Source organism: Hetaerina americana, unplaced genomic scaffold (genome assembly GCF_022747635.1).
Source record: "Hetaerina americana unplaced genomic scaffold, ioHetAmer1.1.p SCAF_39, whole genome shotgun sequence".
Taxonomy (NCBI): Eukaryota; Metazoa; Arthropoda; class Insecta; order Odonata; family Calopterygidae; genus Hetaerina; species Hetaerina americana.
In genome coordinates this window covers 3,487,947-3,500,800 of record NW_027286974.1, presented here as the reverse complement: position 1 = coordinate 3,500,800, position 12,854 = coordinate 3,487,947, and the positions used below count along the sequence as shown (strand labels likewise).

At 37.0% G+C, this 12,854-nt stretch overlaps 1 protein-coding gene across 2 annotated transcripts in view; it reads left to right on the top strand.

Annotated features, from left to right (window-relative positions):
* LOC139691705 (uncharacterized) overlaps nucleotides 1–12,854 on the top strand; it is a 42,847-nt gene that overhangs the window by 10,723 nt on the left and 19,270 nt on the right. Inside the window, exon 1 of one of the 2 annotated variants that reach the window (XM_071589553.1) lies at nucleotides 8,976–9,214. The exons of the other annotated variant lie outside the window; for it this stretch is intronic. Coding sequence (XP_071445654.1) covers nucleotides 9,083–9,214 — 132 coding nt within the window. The 5' untranslated portion in view covers nucleotides 8,976–9,082. Of the gene's footprint in view, nucleotides 1–8,975; nucleotides 9,215–12,854 lie in introns of those variants that run through there. 2 annotated transcript variants of the gene reach the window in all.

The window sequence follows — 12,854 nt, the reverse complement described above, 5'->3', positions numbered from 1 at the left end:
CTTAAGCTACCAAGGTGTCCTCTTAAACTCTGAAATTTTGGGGCTTTTTTAAAGGAACAAGATGTTAATTGTTGCATTGAAATGCACATTAGCGGATGACTCCATTAAAAAGTTACTGTTGCGGCATCTCCAATGCAGTTTCTTTGGAATTTGTCAAAGAAACGATGACGAGAAACCCAAAACCTCAGCCAAACTGCCATCGAAGGACTACTTCCAAAGGAGGGTGCTCTGCTAAACAGTGGAATGGACAAGAATAAGATGGAGTATATAAGAAGAAGGCATAGCCATACTACGAATGGAGAGAGAGTACTTTGAAGAAAGAAAGGCACTACGAAACCATTGATTTAAACTAAATTTTGCAGTATCAAGTTTTGATATGGCCTCAGTTCGCATATACAGGGTTGCACCCAAAAGTGGTAGGACTGATTTTTTTACAAGAATTTTATTGACGATATACTTACATCGACTTAATAATCTTCAAAGTATGCTCCTTGAGCTGCTACACACTTAGTATAACGTTGCTCCCATTCCCCGTACGCCCGCTGGAAGTTTTCTTTGGGGATGCCGTTGATGACCCTCGTCGAAGCCCCTTGAACGGCCTTTATCGAGTCAAAACGTCGTCCCTAGAGCTGTCTTTTCATCACGGGGAAGAAGAAGAAGTCCGGTGGTGCCAGATCGGGAGAATAGGGCGGGTGCGGCAACGTGGCAACGCCGTATTTGGCCAGGAGCTGTCTGACGACGAGCACGCCATGGCAGAATTTTCGGTATCATCTTGGCGCACACCTTGCGCATGGCCAAATCCTGTGAATTAATGCGTTGGACGTTGGACACAGACAGACCCAACTGGTCTGCAATTTCTTCACTGGTTAAGCGTCGGTCTGTCTGTGTTCAGCAGTGTCCTCACTCTGTCCACATTCGTGTCGGTTCTTGCCGTCCGGAGCGATGGTCGTCTTCAACGAGCTCCCTACCCTCTTTAAACAACTCGTGCCACTCAAATACTGTGGAACGGCTTAAGGCAGTGTCCCCATAAGCCTGCTTGATCATATCGAGGGTCTCAGTTGCCGTCTTCCCGAGTTTCACACAAAACTTCACGGAATAACGTTGCTCTAAATTCAGATTCATTTTGTTTTTCACTGTGGACCAAAAACTTGCTTCACTAAAAACGGTGTCCTCACTCAACGACAGCCCGCAGGCGACTGAGGTTGGTGTCGGTCTGTCGCTAAGAGCTCCCTCCACCTTACCCTGCCAGGCAGACCCCCCTCCACTGCTCCGTTCGCGCCACAGAAAATCAGTCCTACCACTTTTGGGTGCCACCCTGTATGTTAGACAGACCTCATATGCATGTTATTCTTAACGAATAAGATAAGATTATATACATATGGAGTAGCTAGTGGCATAAGTTGCAGTTCTGGAGTGTCTGAAAGGTAAGTTTAAGCTCGTAAGCTGTTCTGACCTGTTTCTGAACATTAAAAAATCTTTTAACAATTGGCTTGAGCCACCCGTGAACATAATGCTGTATTTTAATCACGGTTGAAAATTTGAATGATAAAAACATTTAATGATATCTAAGCTAGCACTGAAAATAAACAAACATTTCCTATTGTTTGCTCCTTGGACACTTTATGTGTGTATGTCTCAATTTTGACGTTAAAATTGTTATTTGCATTGACTCAGTCGTAGTACTTTTGGGACAGACTGCAGTTTGAATCAAGTCCACAGGTGCATCTGCCTTACGACACTATTGACGTTGGAAATTGAGATAATAATTAATATGGGACTGTAATGAGGCAACTCTGATGACCACCATTCCAATAAATTGGAAGAAAAGGCTTTGATGGTCATTTTGTGTTGTTGAGAAGTGTGTGAAATCCCAAAGGGGAGTATTCGTACTTCTATGAGTAAGAAGACGTCTTAAAAGACCTCCTTAATATCATTATTTTTCTATGGAAGGCTAATATACTCCTCTAAAAATATGTGTATGAATAGCAGGATAGTTAATAAATGAAAAAGAAACACTTTGTTCCAATCCACCACTTTATTACAGGTACGACTAGTTTCGACGCTACGGCGTCATTATCGGTACCTGAGGATGATGCCGTAGCGTCGAAACTAGTCGTACCTGTAATAAAGTGGTGGATTGGAACAAAGTGTTTCTTTTTCATTTATTAAAATGAACTTCCACAAAGTTGAGGCTGAAGCTATTGAACTAAGCAGGATAGTTTCTAGACATAACTCGTGCCCATAAGGTTTCGGTTTAACTCATAATATATTAAATTCTTCCATTACATGAGCAATTAATCTTCTAATAAACTTAACTTGGCCTCAGTTCATTCAAAAACAGAACAGGGATTCCATTTTTTCCACCATGAGAATATGAGGGAAGGTGAATTAAAACTCGGAATCAAGTGTAATAAAAGGAAAACATTGAAGATGTTAATCGACTAAGAAGATTGAGTTTATAAGAAGATCAATTGGAACATCAGAGAAGGAGAGAAGTCATGAAGAACAAAAGATTTAAACAAACAATGAACTGTACAAGAACTTAAGATGTAGGGCAGGGAACTTGAAGAAACTGCAAATACATTGATTGTCTTGTGCTGTTCTTAAATTACGAGGGCTGTTAATTATGTAATGAGACTGATTTTTTTTAAAAGTTTCCATTAAAATAGAATTGCAATTTTATATATTGTCAATCTCAAAATAACTCTTCCTTCTGAAGCCACACACAGCACTGGGGACTGTTCTCTTCCACTCCTCATATCTGTGCTGGACTTAGGGTACTGGAATAGACTTCAGCTGTTTAATTAAAAATAGCAATTTTCCACAAAAATAAAATTTAATGCGACCGGTTTCAATGTTACTACATCATCATCAGGTGATGATGATGTAGTAACATTGAAACCGGTCGCATTAAATTTTATTTTTGTGGAAAATTGCTATTTTTAATTAATCATGATATTCCACCATATCACGCCTGAAACGTCTCTTTTTAGACTTCAGCTGGTCGTCCCTTACAGCTGTATGCTGTCCCTTACAGCTGTTTGAATGTTTTCTTCGACTGTCCCACCAAAACGAGTTCCCTTGGGATGATTTCTCCACTTTGGGGAAGAGAACAAAGTCACAAGGAGTCAAGTTAGATGTATAAGGAAGCTTGAGAGCCAAATGGAATGTTTTAGTCTGGCCTAAAACTGCTACTGGTCCTTAGGGGTCTTGAGAAAGGTTTTTTGGTACCATTTCTGCACAGATTTTATCTCATCCTTAATTCATTTGGTCCAAATCTGATGAACAGTGGTAACGTGAGTCAAATTCAACTCTTCCCCAATCATTCTGACTGTCAACCGACGATCTAAACGCACAAGATCCTGGATTCTATCGTCATTTTCATCGTTTCTTGAAGATGAAGGCCTTCTGCTTCATGGTTCATCTTCAATCGACTCTCCTTCCTTCCGAAAATGCCATAAACCACCGACAAAGCCTGGGTTCTTCAGTCAAAACACTATCTCCGTAGGCCTGCTGAAGTTTAGCAAGAATTTCAATAGCACTGTGTCACCCAAGTCTGAAGCAGCAAAACCTGATTGATGACAGAGTTGACCAAAATTGATTTTACTCATTTTAAGACCACACTTGCTGTATTTAATTTTTCTAAAATCTCTCCCTGTTGCAACAATGGCACAAATAATTTATATCTCTTTAAATATTTAGTCTAAAATTTAAAAAAAATTAACTTTTGTTAAATCGCTTATTCTATTCAGTAAAAATTTCACGAATGTAATATTTCTTATTTTCACTTCTTCATTCAAAATTTTAAGTTTTGATCCTCCATTCTAAAAGTACAGTTTTCTGTGATATAATTGGGAACAATTGTAATCCAAATATAGGTCTGCATTGCAGTGGGGGCACCAGTAACACTGTTTACCTCCTTTTTACCTCGTGCAGAGAACACCTGACATCTTCTTTGAGGCCTGGACTTCTTCCTGGTCAGTCGTATCTTTTAATTGAAGTGCCTCTCAACTGAAACTCTCTCAATTGAACTTGAGCTATCGCTCATCCAACACTCACTTCTCTGTATCAGTCCAGGTGTTCTACTTAATTCTCTATGTTATCTTCACTCAGAAGAAGCATCTTATCCCTCCTGGAAACCATTACGGGGGTTATATACAAGGCTTCTTTACTTCTCTTCCACAAGAAAGAAATCTAACAACTGAGACTATAGAAGGTGGCGAGGCCTGAACGGTTCCAGAGAATTTAGATATGGAGATCATATCAAGCAATTAAGGCAAACAGAACCTGAGGACAAAGCATTAATGCAAAGAACTTGCTTATCTCATAAACATGGACTTGATAGATTAATATTCCTTATAGAGGGGCTTTTTATGTGGCCGAAACAGAACAATTAGGAACACTCATTATCTAAGAGCCCAAGGGCAACCAGAGATATTTAAAAAATTAGATGGCACAGCAGAAAAATATTCAAAACCAAGGGAGCAAAGTGGGGCGTACGGCTTATGTCAATCCGCGGATTAGGCCAGCCAACTGAGACGTATCTCGTACTGAGAACCACGTTATGAGGTTAAAAACCCCTTTAATCACAGAACGTTTCACTTCGACAGACCTTGCTTCGTGATTTTCAAATTACATTGCGTTGTATGACAGTTGGCAGAGCAAGCAAAGTAGAAATAGAACCACAGACTGGACCACACAATACCACAGCCGTAATATACATTGGGACTGAGAGTTGTAGGGAGTTTGAAGACCCCAAATCTCTAGCCCTATTGGAACATTAACCTATTAACATCTAGAAGAGATTCAGAGGTACGATCTAGCTCTATCCAAAGACAGGATAAGGAATGGTTTTATATCAATCATTTACATTCAACTACCAACAAAACTCAACATATTGCATGCGGTCTTACATTGAATATAACTGATATTGAAACTGCTAAAATACTAGGAATTATATTGATACGAAACTTAACTGGGAGACCCACAACAGTCAGATCTGTAATGAACTGAGTGGAGCTGTTTATATTATATGTTTAGGAAGCTAAACTTTCTCATTTGAAATGAGTATCATTTAATACTTTACCATGCCTTCTTTCTCATTTCATTTGAATGATTAGTGTTGAGTTATTATGTGGTCATTCCCCTGGACATGTCATACAATTGCTGCTACTTCAAAAGAGAGCTATTCCCTCTCTCTTGCTAATAGTATACCACCACGTTATTCCTTGGATGCCTGTTTTCATCATCTTCAAGGCTCTGATTCATTTTAAAGTTAATGTAGAAACTTCTCAACTAAGATCTAACATCCATGACTACACCACAAGAGGTAAAGCGATTCTAAATACTACTGCATCCTGTAGATTGTAATCAATTTACAACTCATTTCATAATGTGAACATATGACTCTATAACTATCTCCCTACTCAGTTGAAATTGGACTCTATCTTCCAGAGTTCCAAGAATAGTATATGTATTTGGTTACTTGATTGCTAACTTTAATCATTTTGGTGGATTCTTTTGTGATCTCTATCTTGATCACTTTGAAGAACTTATGTTTATGTATTGAGTAATATTTATATTTCATGGCATTTAATATGGTTGTACCATTTTCCATAATGAATTAAGCATTATTGCCCACCCAAATGTTAGCTAGGCTGAAGCAATCTACTTAACGTATTCAAGACCGTATTTCATACAAAGGACCATTTTACGAATGATATAGTCTGAGCGTCCAATAAATTAACTCTATAAGCAAAATTTAGAAAGTCATTATCATAGAGTTTAAGCAAACAGTGATGGATTTTTGCCAAATTGCATGCATACCGTTTTTTGTAGATTTGCTGATAGCAAATTGTTTTGAAACCTGCGACGGTGAATTTAAAATATTCTTCTAGCGTATGGAATTTGGTGGAAAAAGGTCTCATTCGGGAAATTGAGAAGGTACAATGCAGCCCGTTTCGTTAAACAGTCTTACGATTAAACCCGAAAAGCGTCAGTGAAATGCTTCTGGAGTTGGGTTTAGGAATGATTAGAAGGAAGATGATTCAATGCTTATGGTTTAAATTACTAAAGAAATTCAGATCCACATAAAAATTCAGTGCTGAGGTCTCGTAAATTAATCGCACTCCAAACATATACATTGCTCGCTTGGATCATGTATATATATATATATATATATGTTAATATATATATATATGTATGTATATATATGTATATATATATATATATATGTTAATATATATATATATATATGTGTGTATATATATATATATATATATATATAACGATTGTCCGGAAAAACTCATACGAGCGGCACAATAATGGGCTGACACAACATAACACAAATAGAAAAGAATAGACACATATAAAAGAACACTTACACGGTAAATTGTTCGAGCTTTCGGCCCTCTCAGGGGCCTTCTTCAAGAGAGACTCCTACTCTACATATATATATATATATATATATGTTAATATATATATATATGTATGTATATATATGTGTGTGTATATATATATATATATATATATATATATATATATATATATATATATATATATACTCATATATACAGAAACAGATATAAGGAAAAGGGATAGGAACACATATAAAGGACGAACACAATAGAGGTGGGGAAGGCGGAATCGAACGGATCACAAGAGTAAAAATATTTTCTCAACCGGGACTCGAACACCGGATCTTTCCACTTGCCGGGCGGATGCTTTTAACCAATTGAGCTATCGAGGATAGTCAATTTACCCTGAGATCCGTGGGTCTAATATGTCGCCAAGCGCCCCGATTCTTTCAGCCAAGAGATGGCGTCAGGGGGCAGTTTCACCCACCAAAGGAGAAATAGACAATACACAAGGAAAGGAAAGGACAGTGGGTTAGAATTCATACAACATCATACAGGAAAGGAACAGTGCGTTTCGTGGCACGCATAGCCAGAAGAAAGAGATGAGCCACATTGGCCAAATACACATTCAAACACGAAATCCCGCCAAACGGCGAATAAATACTCATATATACAGAAATAGATATAAGGAAAAGGGATAGGAACACATATAAAGGACGAACACAATAGAGGTGGGGAAGGCGGAATCGAACGGATCACAAGAGTAAAAAAGGTTAAGAGCATCCGCCCGGCAAGTGGAAAGATCCGGTGTTCGAGTCCCGGTTGAGGAAATATTTTTACTCTTGTGATCCGTTCGATTCCGCCTTCCCCACCTCTATTGTGTTCGTCCTTTATATGTGTTCCTATCCCTTTTCCTTATATCTGTTTCTGTATATATGAGTATTTATTCGCCGTTTGGCGGGATTTCGTGTTGGAATGTATATATATATATATATATATATATATATATATATATATATATATATATATATATATATGTTAATATATATATATATGTATGTATATATATGTGTATATATATATATATATATATATATATATATATATATATATATATATATATATATATATATACATATATGTACTTATATGTGGGTCGCGCTAGTCCAGTGGGTAGAGCGTCGGACTGCTGACCAGAGGGTCCCGGGTTCGTTTCCCGGGCAAGGCACTCTGGGCACCTGCAGCTCCACCCAAGCTAAAGTGATTTTTCGGGTACCAGGTCTTCCTGGGGAACCATAACCGGCACAGGGAAAGGAACTGGCCCCCCTACCCTGATGTGTGAATTTTCACACGCCGTAAATAGGGCTTAGTACTGGGTAATCTCTACCATCACCTACTAAACCGACCTTCGGGTTGATTACTGTGTTCATGTAGTGCTCTTTGCAGTATTGTTTGTTCTGCCTTTCATCTTTTTAACTTTCCCCTTCCATCCCTTGTTTCTCTCCGTGGGAGGACCCTCCCGCTACCTGCAGCATTAGGTCACATTCCCTACCTGTGTCCTTAGGTGAGGAGACCACTGTAGTATGTTGCATGTCCATGTACTAGTGGAATTACACCTTCTAACATTTCCAATTCTATTTTTCCACGTTATTGAATAAATTTTTTACTGTAATCTTAGGTGCAATTATTTGTTAGATGGTAGTACATGTAATTGCATGCGTGTAAAATGAAAGGATGCTTGTACGAATGTAAACTCCACGGTTGGTATAGTTTTGCATATATGTGTTGATTTTGTATGTGGTGTTGTTCCTTTTTATGTGTGTTGACCTAACACCCCCCGCCATACGCCCTTGCGGTGGCTTGCGGGGTTTTATCTAGATGTAGATGTCAATCTCTTTTGTAATGTTTTATTGAAGAGCCACTGATGTAACCTTGTGCTATAAATAGATTTATGATGGTTTTAAAAACGACAAATATTCGATGAATGGTCGACCAAAAGTAAATATAATAAAAACTTTTTAATGTAAACTATATTTAATCAATTTCTGTGCATAATTTGTACGTTGATTGATAGAATGTGTTGAAATAAGTTACATGAAGTTATGGAGAGATATAAATTAATCAAAATCCTTATTATTCGCGAGAAATTAAGGGAATTTGATGTGTAAAAAGGTCTTCTTTCGTTTTTTCCGGAGAAATACCCTTGGCTACCGATTAATTACAAGATAAACGAAAGATTAAATTGAAACGAATCATTGACCAATTTGGTTTCATACATTTAAGCCTACAGAATGATTTAGTAATGCAAAAAACGGTATAATAAGATATTAATGCGTAATATGAGATATTAGTATTGTAAATTTTATAAATTTTTACCTTTTAAGTGAAATTGGAGTGCATTTCTGTGGAAAAAAGTGCTTTTGGGGACGTTGTCTAATGTTTGAATGTCCGCCATATATATATATATATATATATATATATATATTTATATATATATATATATATATATATATGTTTACATTTAGTCTTCAGATTGATACCGTGAGATGGCGCAGAAAGTCTAAAGCCAATAACACATGGAGGACCTCTTTGTTGCTAATGTCAATAAAGTTGAGTAATAAACAATTGTGGTGTTGGATCTTTGATTCTGATGAACTTGTAAAGTCTCAAATTTGATCGCTATCGGTTACATTTCTGAATTTAATCGGTGTAGATTTAATGTCATAATGGTTACGGAGAACATAGAACATTTGTGTAGGATTTGCGTGAACGAAAGCCATTCTTTCAAGAATATTTACGACCAATGTGAATCAGAACTTCGGTTGTATGAGATTATCAACGATTTATGCCGATTAGATGTAAGTATGATAGTGCAATATTCTCGTCCTGTAGTTATGTAAGTGTAAATTATGATATCGAACTCAATGGTTCGTAAATTTGATGAATGCTTCGTAATTTACTTGGGCTTTGTCTTGGTTGATGTATTCGGAGGGTAATTTGAAGATTTCAGGGCAGTTTGACGTAATTTGCAGTTTTCCTCTATGATTTTGAATGGTTTCGAACGGTTTTGTTGTTGATGAAATTTCAATCTGTACGTCTTTGATATATATATTTTTTTTATTTTTTGGAAGAATGTCGTTTGCTCTACGAAGTTAAAATGCGAATTGTGAAGATAAGATGGTAAATTTTCAATTTTTCCAGTTATAATCTTTGGCGGAGCTGTCTAAATGCCTTATTTTTAGATGGATGTGATTGATTAATTTCGAATTAGTTGTGCTAGTATAATATTAAATGTGTTTCTATTCGTATAATTTGTGCTGACAATAGAGATATTTATTTTTTATATGCCGTTGTGACCCGCCCGCGAAGACACGCCACAGAAAAGGCGAAATGTCCCGAAATTGTATATATTTATATTACTTTTTAATTTGAATCTTATACAATAATTTATTTTTATTTATTCATTTGTTTGTTTACAAGTTTCCACGGAGTCGCATAGTAACCGTATACCGAATGAGTGAATGCAGATGATGACATGCCAATTAAGAAATTAAGATAGAAAATAAGAACAAATACAAGGAAAGTTCTTAATATTTCAATTGAAATAAGGATTAATATGAAAGAGCAGAGAACAATCTATATTCTTTTAGACGGACTGAAGTCGGACTCAAGGCAAAATGAAATATTTTGAATAAAAATGAATTATCGAGGTTAGCAATGAATGTGTCGTAAACATTATTAGTATTTTTAAGGATTACCGCACTCTTTATGAGGGATCTCAAATTCGTTACATTCTATACACATCGTCAGTCGTACGGAACCGCAACAATAATTAGGAGGTTACATTTGAAATAAAGAATATTTAACTAATCCCGTATTAAGAAGTTGGAGCAATGATAGTAATACTAGGTTTAGTAGTAGGACATCGTTGATGCTGTTAATATTGTGGAATAACATGTGGTTTCTGCATTTAATTCCGTAGGGATTTCCCAAAATGTAAGGTTATTTATGCTAAATTTGTCCTTTTAGGTTGTGTGATTATTACCGCTATTAAAAACCGTTTTTAAATAAGTGAAGAAATTTATTCTGAGCGATTTCAGTTTTATTTTTACGTGTACTTAAAATTTAATAAGCTCTAAATTACTGAATCGTTCGCAAGTGTACTCCGTGCCGAGGTATTGTAGAATTAAATTATAGCTCTTGTTTTTGGCACACCTAATTAGAATACCCTAGCAATTTGTGCGCAGAGATTTGCTCAATATGCATTTTGAAACTTAAGTAATCATCAAATTTTAGCGCCAATTCTTTAACTTTAAGTCCCTTTTAGTTACGTTCCACCCAAGCTATAACAATAATCACTTAAAATGTTGACGTAAATATACGACAGATAGCATTTTTTTCTACGTTTAAGAACAAATGATTTTAATTATAAACAAATACATCGTTCATATCATTTAAAAATAGAAAGTTCAAGAAACGTGCTGGACTTAATAGAAGATAAAATCAATCTTAAATAAATAGGTGAAATAATAATGGGCCATTACTGTATTCTGGGTATAAATTATCACCAATCAGATTTTCAACCTTTGAATTTTGCATACTGTGATCTTTCACCTAATTTCGATTTAATTTAGCGAACCGGGCCATCGGGAAGATCCAAATTTTATTAAAACGGCCGTTAACGCATCGTGATCTAGTTAATCAAAATCATTTCGGAAATCTATTTACATCGCATCGATCAACTGACCATAATTCGTTGAATAATGGACTAAGATACAGAAATGAGCTTATTTTAGACAGATCGTGAGTTTGCACGTGCTTTGCAAGCCAAATTTACGAACAGTTCTCAGGAAAACTCTGAAAATTTCAACTCTGAAACTCTATCGAGATAAATAAAGCAGTTAGGATTATAAATTATCATCTCTGGCCATTGTGATCACTGTTGTCTACTATTTGTCGGGCTGCGTGTGATGACGTTCTGTACAACACGTGCATTAACCAGTGTTTCATTCATGTGATACATAATCTAAATAACTTTGTGTAATGAGGCTATGTACATAGCCACAATACAAGGTGAGGAAATACCTTAGACATTACCCAATGCAGATTGTCCAAAACCTTCGACCAGATGGATAAATTTGCCTTAAAAATCTGTAGTAACCTACTCCATACTGCAAGGGAGACTATTTATAATACAGGGTGCGTTCCAGAAGTAATGCAATTAATTTTTTTTAAATTAATTTATTGAAAATATTTGCACAAACTCTTAAATTTCTTCAAAGTACTCTTACCTTTGGTTTCTTGCACATTTTTTGCAGCAACTCTGCCATTACCGGTACGTGCCCTGGAAGGCGTCTTTGGGGAATTCACTCGATAAAGGTCTTCTAGTCCCAGAACTGATTGGATCTCTTCTGGCGGCATCAGGACTATATAGATAGGGGGAATGGGAGGGGTACTGTTGGCCTGACCTGGTGTTGTTTGGCCAGGAACTTGCTGATTCGTAGTGCTTTGTCGTGATGGAGTTGCCCGTGGTAGCAGAGATGTCTTCTCTCATCCTGATGACCCTTTTCCGGAGTCTTTCAAGGCACATCCACCTAGGAGGCAGCGTTGTTAACAGTCTGTCGTATTGAGGAATGAACTCCTTGATGGACCAATTCCGTCCACTCTCAAAGAAAAAGACAATGAGCATTTGTTTTCTAACTTTCGATTTGCTCATTCTTGCCTTTTTGGGTTTAGGCGATTTGTTTCTGGGTCGTATTCAAAAATAAAGGTTTCCATCACCAGTGATGACGTCGTCCATATAATCAGGTTCATTTTCAATACATTGCAAAAGTTCATTTTGAAGAATTTCCTCTCGGTTGGTCTTTTGTGACACCGACCAGTCCCCCCCGATCCTGAAAAGGCAAGAATGAGCAAATCAAAATTTAGAAAACAAGTGCTCATTGTCTTTTTCTTTGAGAGTGGACGGGATTGGTCCATCAAGGAGTTTATTCCTCAATTTGACAGATAGTTAAGCTGCCGACTACGTGGATGTGTTGGAAAGACTCCGAAAAAGGGTCATCGGGACGAGAAAAGATATCCCAGCAGAGACTTCTTTTTGTTCCCTCGGATTAAAGGCAGCCCCAAAAAGGAACCAGTTTAATTGTCCATCCAGAAGAGATTAAATCAGTTCTGTGACCAGAAGACCTTGCGAGAGAGAGGTCCATGAAGACATCTTCCAGGGCATGTACCAGTCATGGCAGATTAACTGGAAATACGGGGTCGCACCCAAAAGTGGTAGGACTGATTGTTTTTACAAGAATTTTATTGACGATATACTTACATCGACTTAATAATCTTCAAAGTATGCTCCTTGAGTTGCTACACACTTAGTATAACGTTGCTCCCATTCCCTGTATGCCCGCTGGGAATTTTCTTCGGGGATGCCGTCGATGACCCTCGTCGAAGCCTCTTGAACGGCCTTTATTGAGTCAAAATGTCGTCCCTTGAGCTGTCTTT